General features: G+C 42.3%; 1 protein-coding gene across 2 annotated transcripts; it reads left to right on the top strand.

Moving 5' to 3' along the window:
* Positions 1–725: 725 nt before the first annotated feature.
* On the top strand, positions 726–18170 carry tm9sf5 (transmembrane 9 superfamily protein member 5). Of its 2 annotated transcripts, XM_080416366.1 has the most exons (18): positions 726–1008; positions 1804–1871; positions 1973–2066; positions 2185–2312; positions 2907–3036; positions 3836–3963; positions 4439–4553; positions 5239–5318; positions 7090–7195; positions 7467–7517; positions 8918–9050; positions 9842–9961; positions 10086–10143; positions 11109–11268; positions 11712–11863; positions 12138–12249; positions 13149–13320; positions 17160–18170. In XM_080416366.1, the coding sequence occupies exons 1-18, from the start codon at positions 862–864 to the stop codon at positions 17225–17227; spliced, it is 2022 nt and encodes a 673-aa protein (XP_080272492.1). In that variant the 5' UTR covers positions 726–861; the 3' UTR covers positions 17228–18170. The 2 variants fall into 2 exon arrangements, with proteins under 2 accessions (XP_080272492.1, XP_080272493.1); XM_080416367.1 differs by lacking the exon at positions 7467–7517.
* The last annotated feature ends 454 nt before the right edge of the window (positions 18171–18624 follow it).

The raw sequence follows: 18624 nt of genomic DNA, 5'->3' as shown, positions 1-18624 counted from the left end.
TCTTAGAAATGTGCAGATACCCTGTACACGTATGCTGTATGTTGGTTTGTTTACTGTTGAGTGAGAAAACAATGTTGTGTGAGAAAACAGTGTTGCACATTAAGTTAATCATCTGAGGACCCCCCAAAATAATGCAGTTTTTTGAGAACCACTGCCATGGCATCGAAGAATCGACGGGCTTGCGCTCATAGAAATGGGTTGCTTATTTCATTGGTTCTCAAAGTGGGCTCTGGGGCCCCCCAGGGGTCCTTGAGGGAGTTCCAGGGGGTCCTCAGCTAAATGATAGATTAGGCACCAAATGGACCCTTATGGGTCTGTAACTCTGAGAGTGTACAAATGGAACCAAATGGACCCTAACGGGTCCATTTGGTTCCATTTGTACACTCTCAGAGTTAAATTGACATAGATTTCACAGTATAAATTGCGGTCCAAGTGATAGAAATGCCATTAAATTGGGGGTCTGTAGCCCTAATGCATGTCAAACTGGGGGTCCTTGAAATTAAAATGGTTGAGAATCACTGCTAGTGCCGTAAAAAAATCTTCTCTTGGGGTCCCTGGCATATCTTTTGAAATGGGGGTCCGCAGGCTAATAAGTGTCAATTTGGGGGTCCTTGACTGTTGACATGAAAAAGTTTGAGAACCACTGGCTTATTTCTCTCGCAAGAATCTGGCAACGCCAGCTGTGTCAGTCAGGAGTGGAGCCAGGTCATCAGAGAGCAGCAGAGAAGGAGGAGGCTTGTAGTAGCCACAGCCACACAGCAGAACAAACGTTGTTTTCTTCTAGTTCCGAGGAGGAAAAAGTCGCAGTTATAGAGACCACGGAGCCCCGAAAAAGCGTTCCGTTCCTTCCCGAGACACACAATGAAGAGGCGGATAGAATCGGATTTAGTGTTTATGTTCCTGTTGTTGTTATGTGCGTTGTTCAGTGTGTGTTCGGCGTTCTATCTTCCGGGTTTAGCCCCGGTGAGCTTCTGCACACTGAAACCTGAAGGAGGTGATGACTGCGAGGTAAACAAGGAACTGGAGGGGTGAAGGAAAAAAAGCCTTTTCTTTAGTACTTTACTTGTGAATTTATGTGTGGGGCAGAATTAACATGTTCAATGTTGTGTGTCTATGTTTGGCATTCTTTATCAGCCTTTAGTGTTAGCTTTGACGTTAACGTTTCCCTTTAGGCCCCGATCCGACTGGATCGGAGAATTATATTAGCTGGTCTACTTGTCCAACAACTTGGGCATCAGATAACATGCAACAGTATCGGCACAATGCTCAGGGCGCTAATGTTACGTCAGTCGGTGGGGAATAGATCTCTAATACAGCAAACAACTGGAATCTAATGGCGTTTTGAGTTGATTCTGGCTCTTTTTTTTTTATTAGACAGGTCCTAAGCTGGGTCATATGTCTTGAACGTGGATTTCCATTCAAAACAAAGCTGTGATTATGATTATGTGGGGGTATCACGGAAAGGGAAGTAAACGATACACTTTCATGTTCCATATGAAGATGCATTTTGTATGGTATCCATAGCAGTAAGCATCATCCTGACCTGTCCCCCGGCTAAATGGGTGACTGAACACGGAAGTAGAGTGCTTATGACCTGCCAATACTTTTATATCTAGGGCTTAGGTCACTAAAATGATGTGTATGAATGGATCTGCAACATGGGTTATGGTCCTGGCTAGACCAGATAGAGCTCACTAATACATATAGTAAAATGGTTATTTGTAGCATACTATAACCAATTAGGCTATTGTATGATACAAATAACATAAGTGGAAACTAATTTGATGATTTCCCCCTTTACAGACTCTAATCCAGCTGTTTGTAAATCGCTTGGACTCTGTGGAATCAGTCCTGCCTTACGAGTATGACGTGTAAGTAACAGAAGCTGATCTAATCTGATTGTTTTTTTTACGTGTATGAATGCCAGCATGTCAGCAGCCCATAACACTTAAGTTCTTGTATATTTTTAAAGGTTTGACTTTTGCAAAGATGCCAAAGAGAAGAGGCCGTCGGAGAACCTCGGCCAGGTGCTTTTTGGTGAAAGAATCGAGACTTCACCATACAAGGTGAGAATCATGCTGGAATATGTTACTAATTTTGTCTGTAGTGTTTATTTTGTATTTCTTATGTTTCCAGTTGTTGTTACTGTCCTTGTGTATTCAATATTCCTTCCATATTTTTCAGTTCAACTTCAATGAACCAGTGACCTGCAAGGAGGTGTGCACAAAATCGTACAAGAAGGGTAACCAGGAGGATGCGACCAAGCTTGAATTTCTCAAGAGAGGAATGCAGTTGAATTACCAGCACCACTGGCAAGTTATTTACTTTGGGCGTGGGATGTGTGGGTGGGTGTCCTGACGTGGAATATTTATTCAAATGGCATTGTCATTTTCTGAAGCTGGTCATACTAGTATCACTGACGGTAGAAGTGCTATTTATAATTCAGGCATTTAGGTTTTTTTCCTAACCTTTTTTCGGTATTTCAAAGGATTACAAAAAATAAAACATTTTCAGTCAATCAACCATTTTTCAAAAGAACTTTGAAAGAAATCCAACGTAAAATCAAATAAATTCCATGAAAAATAAGACGTAGAGAAAATAGCAGATCTGCTGCAAGTGTTATGGGCTGCTGACATGCAGGCATTCATTCAAGTGAGCTTGTAGATAAGCTATGTTCACTAGTTTGGATCCCGGGGAGACATCAAATTTCTCTTTTGGAGTCTCGAGCTAAAATGTCTGGGAACCACTTATCTACAGTGACTTAAAAGTGCAAAGTAAGAGTAACCTGACAGTGTGCACCGTTCACTTATCAAGCAGTTGTTTTACAAGTTCAACAAGGTAATTCGCAAGAAAAGAACTCAGACCAGCCTGACAGCTTACGGTAAGGTATGCTCAATCAATTTCAGGATCGTTGACAACATGCCGGTGACATGGTGCTATGACGTGGAGGACGGTCAGAAGTACTGCAATCCCGGGTTCCCCATTGGCTGTCTTGTCACTACAGATGGCCGTGCTAAAGATGCCTGCGTCATCAACGTGAGTCCAATTTCCTCTGTCACTCATAAACTCGCATTCGGCTCTTCACCTTTTGGGCAACTGGATTTCAGACAACCTGTGGTTTAATTAATTTAACATTATGGCAATTGGCCCTGGTGTCCTTATTATGGACATATCATTATAGGCAAGAATGTATGTAAACATTTTCAAAACATTTCAAATATAGCTACAATTTGCAGATCCACCAGGTCATAGCTGTGAGCTTGTGGTTCCGCTATTTTCAATGAAGTAAAATAGGGCGTGAAATTAACACATTCCCTGCCATTGACGGAGATCTCCGTCATTTCAAATCCACCCGTTCACCGCCATTGACGGGGATCTCCGTCATTAAAAAAAAAAAAAGTTTTCACACAGAACCAGGAGATAACGTGATCCAAAGATTTACTGCTCCATTCACTTCCTGGTTATTATTTTGGAAATTTTGGAAATATTCTGTATCTCTGTGTATTACTATGTATTTTTGGCGAAACATGCTATTTTCAACGGCGTATAACAAGCGAACGGGAGGTCGCGATGACATATACAATTTATTTATTATTTTTGCAAAAATGTAAACCCTCCGTGATTAGCGACCATCAGGTGATTGATCATACTGGAGATAAATCTTCTGTGGTTCTTAAAAGATTAGTCAGAATGCTTAAAAATGCTGGCAGAAGCTACAGCCTGTTTTAGAAAACCCCCTGGCAGTGAATCTGTTAAGTGTAGTTTACATACCAGTGGAGTCTGCATTACCAGTGTAGTGGAGATTTAATTAACCTGTATATGTTGTGTTTTTCAGTCTGAGTTCAATAAGAAGAACACGTTCTACGTCTTCAACCACATAGACATCAAGATCACATACCACAGTGGAGCAACTGAGGGATGGACAGGGGCTCGGCTTGTGGCCGCCACTCTGGAGCCAAAGAGGTTAGTAATGTTGATCATAATGGTCCTATATCATGTCGTTGCTCTCGGGCGGAAACGTCCATATTTCAACATTTTATGGTTTCCCACAAATTAATGTCCTCCTAGTTCGACTGTGTTGTCTTGTGATGCGTTGTTGATCTGCTGCTATATTCGCTCGTTCTATTAGAATTTATGAAGTGTGTCTGTGGGTTTTGTACATATTGAACCAATGAAAAGTTTTAACAAGACCTTGTGGCTAAATAATACCTACACTGGATCCATTGGAACACTGGTTCGTTTTTTCCATTTCCTGAAAAGTAATGTTTTTTGTGACATACAAGGGTTTCCACCCGACAGCGACGATGTTATAATCATGTGCTACCATACAGGGAGAGCGCTTTAGTGCTTTTCTGCTTTATCGTGTTGCTTTTGGACGGACAGCACTCAATAAGGCCTGGACTTCTTCTTAAGTGTTCCATGCATTCTGTGTTAACAGCATCCAACATAAGGATCCGAAAAGCCTCACATGTGATGGAGGCCCTCCCACAGAGCTCCCTGGGGAGTTCGACAGTGATGTGGAGATCACGTACACGTACTCTGTCTCCTTTGAGGTAGGCCTCCCAAAGAAGATGGAAATAACATGTCTTATTGCACCAGCAATTCTCAACCTGTGGTCCGGGGCCCACTGGTAGGCTGAGAGGACATTGCAAATGGGCCCCCAAATAATTAGCAAAAAAACTAAGACTTTAATGATAAAATAACAGGAATATTTAAAACATAATGTTTAAAAATGTCATGTTTTTTTTCTTCTTTAAAACCTTGTTTTTATTGTGATACAGATACATTTGAACTTAAACTATACTTTGTTAGTTCCATTGATCCAAGCCGGAGCACAATCGCTTGATAGATCATTAACTCTTTGACTGCCAAGGACGAGTAAACTCGTCATTTGGCACTTGGTCCACAGTGCCAATGACGAGTTTGGGGTTTTCAGTGGTTTTCCACCAGATGGCGTTGTTGCTACCCTATGTATGATTTCACTGCCAGATGACGACAGACTCGGAATTGCCGTCATTTAAAATAATAAAAGCTTGTTTACTTCCTGTTTATTTCCTGTGTTAAAATGCCTATATCTCAGTACCTCTTGCTTTACGGCAATAACAAGGCACATTCAACTGGCCACAGCTATGCAATGGATTACCACGAGCGGATAATTTTTTCCTGACATATAGGAACAATGTTGCCTCGGCTCAATTACATCTTTTATTGCAGTACTTGACATCCTCTCTTTTACAGGAAAACAATGCCATCAAGTGGGCCTCTCGGTGGGATTACATCTTGGTCTCCATGCCACACACCAACATCCAGTGGTTTAGGTATGAGTCGTTCTTTATTCCCATTCCGTTAACCACTTAAACCCTATGTACTCAGTTGACCGGAGACCCCCAGGGCTCAATATTAGGTCCGCTCCTTTTTCCCCTCAACAGTAAAATAAAACGGAGGAACCTGCACACCGTCGATTAATTAAAAGGCAACGTTTCAGTCATGGGCCTTTCTCAGACATCTGCTGACAAGTGGTAGCACCACAAATATATATGTTACAGGTAAATTGGCATTCCAGGTAAATTGGAAAAGGGGCGCTTGTTTTCACCGCCCCCCAGGCAATTCTGTAGAACCAACGCTAGAGGGCAATGAATCCACACGCATGCACATGAGTGTGTGTGCATGCGCACACATGCACACGCACACATGTGTGTCGTCGTGGACACTGGATAGTAACCATAGACTGTAGCCATGAAAAGATCGATTTGTCCCCCTATCGGTTCGCAACTCGGACGGCGCTGATTCGACTAGCAGAGCATCGGCCGGTCGGCACGGGCACTCGCGTCTGGAGGCGCTCGGGCGCGTCTCCTCGGCCTCAAGCTCTGCTGAGTCGGCGCGCCTCCGTCATGGACAATAACTATTATCATAAAAAAACGCCTCGCAGCCCCGCGCCTAAAAACAAGCGCTCCCCTTCCAATTTACCTGGAATGCCAATTTACCTGTGACATATACACAGACAAGGGACTACACCTACCAATCACAGACACTCCTCGTTGTTGAGGATAAGGTGCAACAAGTGGTGAACCCATTTGAATAAATGATCTAATTTCAATTAATCTGTACAATCAAATAATACAAAATCACGCAATACAATGCTGCATGATAACAATCACAATTTAAACTAGAAAAAGTGCTCCTTGGAGCACAGGTCTCCGCCAGGTCAGGTAGGTTATTGTGGGCCAGCAATGTTCGGAATCAGGATGGAATATGGAAAATCGGACAGATCCGTCTTGATCACATGACTATAGAGATGCTGTGTACCGATTTGCGTGATGTTTGGACAAAATCTGTAGAAGTAATACAATTTTTTTTTTTTTTTTAATATCATATTGTTTATGTCCCTCAAACGTTTTTCAAAAGGTTTGAGCCTAAATCAAGCCGCAGATATACTCATTCCAACTAACTTCTCTCTGAGTCTGGCTTATAAAGCACTTTCACCTGCAATACCACATTGTCCTGATTTGGCACGTGGCGCTATTGAGCCAGTTTGCATGCATGTTATCTTTTTTTTAATTTTTATGTTGGAACTGAAAAACGGGAGGGATTGTATCGCTTGTGACGTCACGTGCGGGGGCAAATCAGTTTGGCCTGTTTTGAGACCCAGATATGCTGTGAAAGCCTGAGCGCTCAAACTGGGGTATTTCTTTGGATAGAAGAGTGGTAGGGGAGACCAAAAACACACAAAAAAATAAGGAAAAGTTCAAATTCATGGTGTAGTCCCTTTAAGAACTTGTGTCAGTGGGAGTTGACATAAAAATATAATGTATTAAAATATAAAAATTTATTATTGCTGTCAAAACCTTTGGGTGCACCTAAATAGTCAGCTGGTGCACCTAAATGAAAAGGTTAGGCACACCAGTGCAACCAATGTAAAAAGTTAGTCTAGAGAGCTCTTAAATCTCTTTGCTGAAAATATTTTTTGCCGACTTTTTGCCCCAGAATAGTGATGCAAGGGTTCATGTGGTTAAGGAAATTCTGGCTTGTTGTTGAGCCCTTTGCGTCCTTATTCTCATTGGCTAATGGTATGGTTTGTTTGTATTTCAGCATCATGAACTCCCTGGTGATTGTCCTCTTCCTGTCTGGCATGGTGGCCATGATCATGCTAAGGACCCTGCATAAGGACATTGCCAGATATAATCAAATGGACCAGGTAATGGCAGATTACCCCATTAAATTAGTAAAGATGTGTTGAAGGTGCACTTATAAAGAGTTAGCCTAATTTGAAATGAAAAAATATGTGCAACTGAAATCCAAATTTTCTTTTTAAATCTGTGAATATCTAAGGGAAGAATGGCAATGCAATGGAAAAAATGATACTCAGTTACCCTTTGTTGCAAGTAGGTGGCAACATAGGCAGTTTAGATAGCAATTTCTATGCAGAATAGTGAGAATACTTGTAAACCTTTGCTAACACTTCACAGGGAGACATTATAAAACTTCCATCTACACCAGGAAAAACCTCTGTGCCCTACGTATGTAATCTTGTTGAAAGACATTTTGTTCACAACTCGTTATGGTGTTTTGGTCGACTTATGGGTGGATGGTTTCTGGATGGATAGCACATGGTAAAATATGGTGTGGGTCACCTTGCTTTCCTCATTTGCAGGACATTTGCGGTAATTGTTATTCACACCATATTTTGCAGCTTTCGGCAAAGCAGTGTTCTGACTTGCACCGCTATGCCAGTGTGTGTCAGATTGTATTTGTTTCACTTGTAAATAATCACTGCTTGGTGATTGGCTGACCACTGTAATCACTGGCTGGTGATTGGCTGACCTATTTCGTAGTTATGTCGTTTAACCCAGTGTGATCTAATATGAGAGTGACGACACTAGTGTTGACTCCCAATGTAAGAATGGAATGCGGAAATGCTCGTTCTATGTCAATGAGATTGTTCCAATGTTTGGAACTATAGCCCAAATCGGCCCGCTTTGCTCCGAGATCAAAGCGTGTCATAACTCTCTCTATGGGCAGGGGTGCACAAAACTGGTGCGCAAGTGCGCATGCGTCGTCAAAATGCATGCTGCGCGGCACATCAAGCGAAGGGAGGCGCTCTCGCGTACCAACAGCTGGGACCGCTGGGAAGCCAGACTCACACATTCACGGTGAAGCACGCGTCCGCCCCCTACGCGCCGCATACACACCCATGGGGCGGAGGCGGAGGGGACGCATGCTACACGTGTCGTGAATGTGTGAGTGTGGCCTCGAATCCTGACACAGTCAGTCGCACACAGCAAGCTGCTGGCTGCGTTACAGGCACTCGTCACCGATGATGAACGCACCGTGATGTGGTGCAAAATATGCCGCGAACATCCCAATCTTGCGGATAAAAGCAGCGCCTTTTAAACAGGGACAAAGAATTTCAGTCACCCAGATTTTGATAAGCATGAGAAAAGCAAAGAGCACATCAACATAGTGCAAACAATTGATAACAGGAGCAGGCAAGTTATCCATGTATCCCTCTTTTATCCATCCTGCGAGACGTGTCGTGGCAAAATGTATTTATTTATTTGGTGCGCACCAAGTAACATATCCAGGTGCTCCCCTGAGAACTAGACCAAAAAAGTTATGTGCACCCCTGTCTATGGGTCTGGTTTAACCCTAGCATCCCTATATTCACCCTATTCTGCGGGAAACATTCGCTGAAAATAGCCGATCTACAAGCTCACAATGCGCCGCCGCAACGCGCTGTGAGCTTGTACATCTGCTATCTTCGGTGAAGAGAGTTGGAGTAGTGGTAAAAAAAAGAAAAAGCTGCCATGGGGGACCCCGGCCAACTCGGTATTAATTTACTAAGTCCAGAGGGTTTAAGTGATTTAAATGTCAAGAGCTTCCCTGATTTTGTCTCGTCTCCCCCCCCTCCCAACAATAGGAGGATGCTCAGGAGGAGTCTGGGTGGAAACAGGTGCATGGAGATGTGTTCCGTCCTCCGAGGAAGGGCATGTTGCTGTCTGTGTTCCTGGGACAAGGCACCCAAATCTTCATCATGACTTTCATCACCCTCTGTAAGGACTCTTTTACAGTTGGTTCTGTTTGGTAACTGCACAGTAGCATGCTTATGAAGTGGCGTCTTCTGTACACGCCCCGCAACCAAATACAGAGCGAAAGGCGGTTGGTTTGAGTAAAGATTGCTCTACAATGCAAAATCAGGTTACGAAGTGCTTCACAATCAAGGAAGTAAACTTATTGGTCAGCTAACAAAGTAAAATAGATAACATTGAATAATTGTAAGGTTTTAGCTACAACAATGCAACAGATGAACGAAGAAACTTATAGAGAGTTTAAAGAAGAACTCCAGGCTGCATTCTGGCTCATATAATATGTTAAGCAGTCAGAAATATAACTCTGGTAATATTGGCCAGACATCCTAAAACTACCATGTGCTGCAGATATTTCCTAGGGATAAGGCTAATAATGTTGAACATCTGAAAGTAATTTCCAGTGGTGGTATATAAAAGAGAAAAATACTATCACTGAGGGTGTGTTCATGAATCCAATCTGATGCTGTGGTGTGGGATCGGATCACTCTCCTCCGAGCGTGGCAGAGCACAGAATTAATTTGAACTTAGCCAGAGTGTCAAGATGGCCAACAGAAATAAGCCCTAGTTACTTTGGCCAATGTTGCATTTTCTAAAAACAGTGTATATGAATAATATACTTGCTTGATAACACTGTCTAGGTAGCCAAACAAGCCACAATCCAGCACCCTGTAGCTAATACATGAATGCACCCTAAGTAATAGCGCTGTTGTACCTCAGCGATGGCACTAATGACACATTAATGTCCTGCGTTGCAGTCCTGGCCTGTCTGGGCTTCCTATCCCCAGCCAACAGAGGAGCTCTAATGACTTGTTCTGTGGTCCTCTGGGTTCTGCTGGGAACCCCCGCTGGCTACGTGTCTGCACGCCTATACAAAAGTGAGTACTACTGACTGACAAAACGTGATGCTGAAAGTCATTACATAACATAGCTGCCTGCAACCTGACTCTCAACTTGGTGTTCTGAGCCATTGTAATTTTCTGAGCCACTTTCTCTCCTCAGCATTTGGAGGTGAAAAATGGAAGACCAACGTCCTGTTGACTGCACTCTTGTGTCCTGGGTAGGTTAGCTGTCCATACTTGATTAGATAACATTAAAGGAAAGTCCACCCGTACACAGAATTTAGGTTGTGCGATTCCAACGATATGAACTTGTCTCCCTCCGTTGGAATTCAGAGCATCAAACTTGACTTAATTACCCCTTCCTCACTCAAATTACTGGTATGTTTAATTCTGGCATGCTACGGGAACAGGCGCCGATTTTGAATGCCGATATATTTTGTATCGCCAATCTCACATCTGCCTACCTTTGCAGATTACCTGCATTGCATTCCCACAACTAGCGTGTGAATGAAAAGCATCTGTCTACCGTTACATGGCAATGCTTAGTTCTATGAACTAACTGTTTTTCTAAGAAACGAATACTTTATAAAAACGATGTTGGTGTTAGAGATTTGCTTGAGCATGAGATGCAGTGCACATGATGATACTTAACCACTAAGGAGGCCAGCGTGGGCAATCTGGGCATGACCCTTGGAGAGCTATGCTGGCTATTTATGTTAATCTTTTACCCAGAAATGTACTGGTACTCCAGTGGAAAAGGCACTTATGATGTCATCATCAGGTGAGAAATCCTGGGGCTGCTTCATACACAGTGAACAATGACAGAACCAATGGTAATTTTATATTGTGTGTATATACTGTAGGTGAATTTTCTGATTCAGAGTTGTAAGCCCTACATTCAAATAAAACTCATTCAAACGGCAACATCAGGTGGTGACATAAATTCAGGTCTTAATGCTCTGATTTCCAGCATAGGTAGACAGTAATTTGTAGATGTTGACATAACTGTCCAAGATCAATGCAATAGCACAATGTACATTTAGTTTTAGGGTGGATTTTCCCCTTTTTAAGTCATCACAGATGGATACTACACCCGTCAGTTACTAGCCCAGAGTACTGGACCTTTCTTTTCCCTCTCTGATTACGCCCCTTCTCTCCCATGTCTCCTTTTTCTCCCCCAAAGTATTGTTTTCGCTGACTTCTTCCTGATGAACCTGATCCTCTGGGTGGAGGGCTCCTCAGCAGCCATCCCCTTTGGCACTCTTGTGGCCATTTTGGCCCTATGGTTTGGAATCTCTGTGCCCCTCACCTTCATCGGTGCCTACTTTGGATTCAAGAAACCGGTAAGTTTGGCCTCCAAGCATGTAGAGCAGAGTCTTGTTCGGTCAAGTTTGAACAAATATATCATTGAATTATGCTACTCAAATTCATCACCCTCTTCCTGGAGCTAGACCGATAAATCAACCTTTACTTTTTTTCAGGATATCGGTATTGGCAGTTATGCAACCGATAAGTTGTACTGTAGCTGAACTTTTTCAAAAATTTCCAAAAAATATATATATATATATTTTTTTAAATGTTTGAATAGGGCTTAAGTGGTTAAATAAAATAAAGTTCAGTTTATGTGTTTATTTTATATCTATCAAAAGTTTTTTTTAATTTAGATTAGAAAATGTTGCGCTTTTTGACAAAATATCCTGAAATCTGGAATCAGTCGGACTAGCTCTATCCCACTATCTTCTGTTGTGTTACTGAGTACTTCTCTCTTTCTGGGGTCCTTTCACAGGCCATAGAGCAGCCAGTGCGAACCAACCAGATCCCCCGTCAGATTCCCGAGCAGTCATTCTTCACCAAGCCCGTCCCTGGCATCGTCATGGGCGGCATTCTGCCCTTTGGCTGCATCTTCATTCAACTCTTCTTCATTCTCAATAGCATCTGGTAAGTTCACAGCGACACTCATGCCGGATAAGGAGTCCCAGAGATCAGTCCCACCCCACAGGTTGTGACTAATCAGTCTGTTTTGTTTTTCTGATCTTCTGATCTGTAGAAGAATGTTTCAAAACTTTCAGAAAAAACTTTTATTTATTTGACATTTCTGAAAGAACATTTCTGTAGAAAATGTTAAACAGGATATTTACCGAAACCAACAATGTTCAGGAAACACAAGGGTATTTAGCAGCTTATCTGTGGAGGTCTTGTGTTTGGTTCACAGGTCACACCAGATGTACTACATGTTTGGCTTTCTGTTCCTGGTCTTCATCATTCTGCTCATCACCTGCTCCGAGGCCACCATCCTGCTCTGCTACTTCCACCTATGTGCAGAGGTTAGCACATTGTTCAGGAAATAACCACACCAGCTGACACACTAATTACTAGGCCCTGTTGTAGTCACACATTCTCCTATATTCAATTCATAACAGCTATCTAAGCACGGAAGAGTGCATGTGCATGTGTTAATGATTGAAGTCGAGATGGGCATTTATATCATTGACATTTTGACTCCAAAAGGCTTTAATTACGAAGAGTTATAGCCATAAATGGCGAGATATCTTGCTTGGTTGCGCCGTTGATTCTCTTCAGTTTATTTTTTAAATGAAACCAACGTTTCAACAGTGAAACAGTCTTCCTCAGGGTTAACTAGTTACAAGTCTCGCCAAATGTGCTAGTTACATCATGACATAGTAAATACACAACCCAAACCTCTACCAAAGTTTCATTGCGCTTTAAATGTGGTGTAAGTGATATTGTAGCTTGTAGATTTGTAATGTTTGAAAACCTTCGCCAATAATGACAATGTCATTATGACTTGGCCAAAATGAGGACACCAGATTGAGAGTGTGTTTGTGGGTTTTATAAATATTTAACCAATGAAAAGTATTGACAAGAGCTTGTGACTAAATAATAACTATTAGATCCATTTCCTGAAGCCCCCCCCCCCCCCCCGACAGCAACGATATAATACTGTAAATAAATATAATATATTTCAGACCCTATCTATTGGGATGTTGCAGGATTAGGATCAAAAGATTCCAGCCGCACAGAGAGAACTGTAAAATCGATGGAATCAGAGCCTATACCTATATACCTATACCTATTTATCAGTAATACCTTATTACTGATAAAAGTCGCTCTCACTCAGTACTGCAAGTGTAGGCTGGAATTCCTTGATCTCATGTCTAAGACGTCTGATGCTGAGGTGCGTTGTGTTTTGTACCCTATCCAGGACTACCACTGGTGGTGGCGCTCGTTCCTGACCAGTGGCTTCACGGCGGTCTACCTGTTCATCTACGCCGTCCATTACTTCTTCTCCAAGCTGCAGATCATAGGAGCAGCCAGCACCTTTCTCTATTTTGGCTATACCATGATCATGGTCCTCATCTTCTTCCTTTTCACAGGTGAGTCCATGAAGGAGATGATGCCCAAGCCGTGAGCACTAATTGAGATCCTGTATGCATTTAAATTCCTTAAATGGAATCCTGTTAATCCTGTAATCCTGTAAATGAGTCCTGTAATTGTCAGAAGATAATGTTGTACAGTATAGTCTGCCATCAGGTCTGTCGTTAATTATTTGTATGGCATGGCTCTGCAGGGGTCTAGCCGTCTAGAACGGGTTGTCTGTCTGTGTGTCCTGTGCTAATCTCGCACATTCTTCTTACGTTTCATACCTTTTGAAATATTGAACTAAAATTTATAATGAAGTCAGTGGGGCTCTACGGGCTGAAATCTTAACACATTGACCGCCAGAGGTTAATCTCATAATGTACTCACCAGTGCCAACGTTTTATTGTTGTTTTTTGTTTTTTTCACGTCGCCATAGACGTCGTTAAAATCATTAAGATTGATCTGTGCACTGTTTGTAAACATCGCGGACATCTCCCTGTGTCTACCAGTCCAAACCACGTGTCAAACGGGGCATCCATTGTTGAGTTAGAACGGTTTATGTTAAACAGTGATCAGCGAGGAGAAAAACTACAATCGAAGAAAATGGCGTTTCAGTGTAGACTTTAGAATGGGAGCCGGCGTGATCGTCAAAACCGGATCCCAAATAATTTCCGGTGGTGTTACAATGAAATGTGCCGTACTAGAAAATTGAAAAAAAAAAGGAAAAAGCACCACAGCCCGTAGGCTACGGGATCGGCGGTTAAGCGTTGGATTTAACGGCCCGTAGAACTACGGGCCCGGCGGTCAATGTGTTAAGTTGCACGTCATAGACAACTCTGACGACTCACACCACGTGAACTCCGAGATCCACATTGGAGCCACGGCGTTCCACATTTTGATTTTCTTTTAATGACAAGTAGAAAACAATAGCTGATTCATTGTCGATTGGGAGTGAATCGACAATGAATGGGAGTGGTTTTTACACTCGGAGGTAGATTAACACTGGATGTAGGAAGGTGTGTGAATGCTGCTAAGTTAATGTGAGTCGCATGCAGGATCCCTGTCCTGTTCCTGTGACATTAGATACCAGGATGTGTCTGCATTAATGTTTGCTTCCTTCGCTGAGAGTCAAGCACCTGTCACCTTTATTGCTTTAAAGGTGTGATGCTCATAATAAATGAGCACAGTGTCAAATGAGGTTGGAAGAGTTCACTTACCACTTGAACCATCAGTCTTTTGAGGAAGTTTGAGGAAACTCTTCAGACAAGATCCTTGTGGCGTCCAATGTCTGCCCCAGGGTCTGCTATAAATCCTGACAGATTTCTAATTAGGAGGTCTGTGCGGCAGTCATTTTTTGTGGCTTTACACTGAGAAATGCTTGTCATAGGACCAGTGCCAGACGTATTAACTGCATTTGTTAGCTTGTTTCCTCCAAAGATAATTTTACATAATCTGCTCTATGCTAAATGCTTAATTTGTGACCCCAAAAAACCCTGACCTACAACACATTACTATGTGAGAGAGTGTCAGACTGAGTCTGAGAGTCTTTTCAAAGTCTTCTGGTGTATGATAGGCGTTAGTCACTGTTCTTATTGAAACACTTAACAAGTTGAGCAGTTTTTGTGAGCCAAGCTCCAGTCATCCATGCCCCCAATAACCCTCTTTCATAGTCATTTAGATTTGCTCTTGCCATCTTGATCCAATATGTAGGTCAACTGGGCCTGCTCAACATTTATCTATGATTTGAGTTGCTTAATTGCAGTACACCTGTCCTGTATGGAAGCAGATGCATTTGTTATTTTTAACAAATACTTTTTGTTGTCTTCTTTTGATGAAAAGATGCAGAATAACCTTGTTACCATGGATGATAATAAGCCTATTAAATAGCCAGTATCCCTGGGCCCTTGCTATGGCTGTTATGGCAACTTGCCAGTGCTGGCACTTGAAATGTCACTGTGGAACTGTGGGTGCATCATGTATCCAGCACAACAATGCTATCAAAAGGCTTGGGCTACACGGTGTGCCCCCTCCTCTCCTCTCTCTATGCTATAACAGAAAGAGATGGACACAGGTTGACATGGTAACAGCACTCCTTGGTCCTTTCCAGCATCACTTGCTTGCACTCCCACACAGATGAAGCTCAGACTGTGCAAAGAGATGGTGGCCTCTAGCTTGACGGCAGTAGGCGTCGATGTTTATCAGCAGCAGTTGATGGGTTTGTAGGTTTGACACACAGCAGTGAAATCGGTGCTGCTGGCGCTAACTTAAAAAGGTTGGCCTAATGAAACGCATCACAAGAACACTGGCTTTTATCGCATTTTATTTTGTCATTTTATTTACATTCCTCAAACATGGTTCTCCAAATAAAGGGGAAATATTTTTGGGAGCGTCATCTATGATGTCCATGTCTGAATACAATAATAAAACATTGCACTGAGTCGCCTTTTAGTTGAGTGTGCCAAATTACTGCCCTCAAACAAGAGGCCAGCAGATTGCATAGAACTTGGTAGCACGCCGATAAGCTCCAAGCTTTTGCCGTTGCCCGGAAATTAAGCACTGAGCACCATCATTTCACATGGTCATCACACGGTGACATCCTCACAAATGTTACACTGTCATTGGGCCAGATAAAGTTAGCCAGTAGGCAAATCTTGTCACCACAGCATTACCAAGACACTATCTTAAGACCGGGGCATAAGCAGCAATTGGAAACGATGTCAGAGGATCATCTCCAAACGAAGAAATAAATCCAAGGGTTCAAGGAGCAGATTTTCCATTTCTCTTTGATCTAAATCTACAATCTGCCCCATTTTCCTTTTCTTTTTTTTTATGAAAAGCTTTCCTTTTTACCTCCAAACTTTGATGGGAACTTAATTCTGGAGTGAGCTGTGTTGGCTCCCATTGAGAGAAGTCAGATAGGGCTTTCACATCCAGATGAATTCATCCTCTCCCAGTATCCTTACCAATTAAAATGTTATCTGGCTGCTCTCTAGAGAGGAGCTCGGGGAAAATGTGTTATCTCCAGATCCCCCAGCCTGACAAATTGAAGCCCTGGTGCTTTGGCAGACTTGTGGCTTCGCTCCCCGTCTCCTGCCAACCTTCTGAAAGGGAATTTACCAGCCTTTTAGCAGATGGAAATTGGTGACACTGTGATGGTGATCCCGGCTGCAGTCAGATAATGTCACTGGGTTATTTTTGGTATTTATGCCAATGAAGTATGTTAAACCCCTCCCCACAACCACGATCCCCCACCCACTCCTCTCATTCTCTGTCATGATTATTTAAAAAAAAGATATATTCGTGTATTTCTGGTCCCCACCTCCCAGAGCTACATGAGACCAGCTCAGTCTTCTTTTTCTTTTTAACCACATGAAACAATGTCCCTATTCTGGGCATGTCATAATAGGTGAACATTCGCCAAAAAATAGCCGATCTACAAGCTCACAACGCGTTGTGAGGTTGTACAAGCTCACAACGCGTTGTGAGGTTGTCTACTACAAGACAGACAGAACAACAGATTTGTTGTGTTGAGAGGAAAAAAGGAGAGGGCCAAGTACAGATTCCTGAGGGACCATGGTCAACAAGATATACTGGGTGTGGTTTAACTCTACACGTGTGCAGTAAAACAACCAGCTGCTCATAAGCTACTGGTCTCTTGCTTTTACATTTTTCGATGTGTGGATGCTTGTCATGATCATGTCATTCTTACCGCTTTACAATAGAGCTGTACAGATTGTAGTTTTAAAACACAATCTTGAGTTTATAGTTAACAATTTTTCCCCCCCACCAGATTTCCAATGCATTTTGCCAAATCAGTCCCGCTAAATGTCTATCTTGTCCTTTCTTTCCTCAGGTACCATTGGTTTCTTTGCCTGCTTCTGGTTTGTAAATAAAATCTACAGTGTAGTCAAGGTGGACTGAAGTACAGGAGAGACTCTCCCAGTGCCAGCTTCTTCTTTGCACTGGTTCTGGAAGGAAGCGATGCGAGTGGACTCTGACTAAAACATCATTTATCTCAGAAAAGACCCGAAGAGCCCCGTCCTCTTGTTGTGCTCGAAACCTACATTGCCGTCATTTTTTTCCAATAATTTTCTGTTCACTTTTGATGATTAATTCACTTTTTTGAGTGGCGCCTTGATCATCAGGGTGTGTTCCAAAGATCTGGCTGTCATAGTGCACAACTTGTTTTAGTCGGTTTAACAGGAAAAAAGTTGAAATACTTTTATTTTGCTTTTTCTAATGAGAAAATGTTCTTTGTTTTGCTTTTCTATTCCCGTAAATCTGTTATATTTGTGATTTTGTTTTTTGGTTCACAACCTCTGCTGTAATGATTATATATATGTAAATATATATTGATACTTAACGTAAAGAATGTCACCATTATGAAACTGTCCTTAAAAATGGTTTATGGTTGTGGGCGGTGAAGACAGGGGTTATAGATTCTTAACTATCAACAGCCTCTGTTATAGTTATCTCACAATGTACAGAATCTCTGTGACCATATTGCTATTATCTCATACCAGGTCCATGTTCTCTATTAAATGGCTATATTTTGATTTACATAGAAAGCCAAGACGTAATCTTGGTCATGAAGCACATCTGTATCATAGAGGATTAGGCTACTACTACCATATTGTACATGTAAGTTGATCTCTCAGTGACACACCCTGCTTGAAGAGATTCATGTTCACTTCATGCGTTTGTAGATGAAGTACATACAGTTGCACCAGTTAATGTTATTAAAGTGATTTACAGACTGTAACTACAAAAAAACACTGCTGCTTTTTTGCTTCTAGCAGTGTGGAGTCATCACCCAAGGTGATAAGATTTTTACTTGTAATAAATACATTTAATCAATTGGAAATTATTTTTTTCTTTTCTTTGTTAGCTGCCAGACTGAAATTGTTATTGTAATTGTAACCTATTAAATGCTGTTGACTGTCACAGGTCTTCAGTAATATGCAAAGCACCGACTGTACAATACCCAACAATATGCCGTTGATATAGCCTGGCTCCACCCCCTGAATCCTTTGCCTAGCATAGACCATATTCACACGGCGGCCATATTGGAATTTAACATTGAAAGTGCCGCCACCCGGGGTGGCTACTTTCATTGACTTCATAGAAACATGGCCGCCGTGTGAATATGGTCTATTCAGGGTCTGGTGACGCTTTCGAAGGCGGGTGTTTCTCGGTTGAAAATCTGTACGACGAATCGGGATCGGGACAATCCAGTATGAACCAATCGCGTTGGTTCATAGTGGAGTCCCACTTTGGCCACGCCCCCATCTCAGAACTCCGCTGCATTGAGAGGGCTT

The sequence above is a fragment of the Gymnoscopelus braueri genome (assembly GCF_963280865.1).
Source record: "Gymnoscopelus braueri genome assembly, chromosome: 20".
Taxonomy (NCBI): domain Eukaryota; kingdom Metazoa; phylum Chordata; class Actinopteri; order Myctophiformes; family Myctophidae; genus Gymnoscopelus; species Gymnoscopelus braueri.
This window is presented reverse-complemented; position numbering and strand designations above follow the sequence as displayed.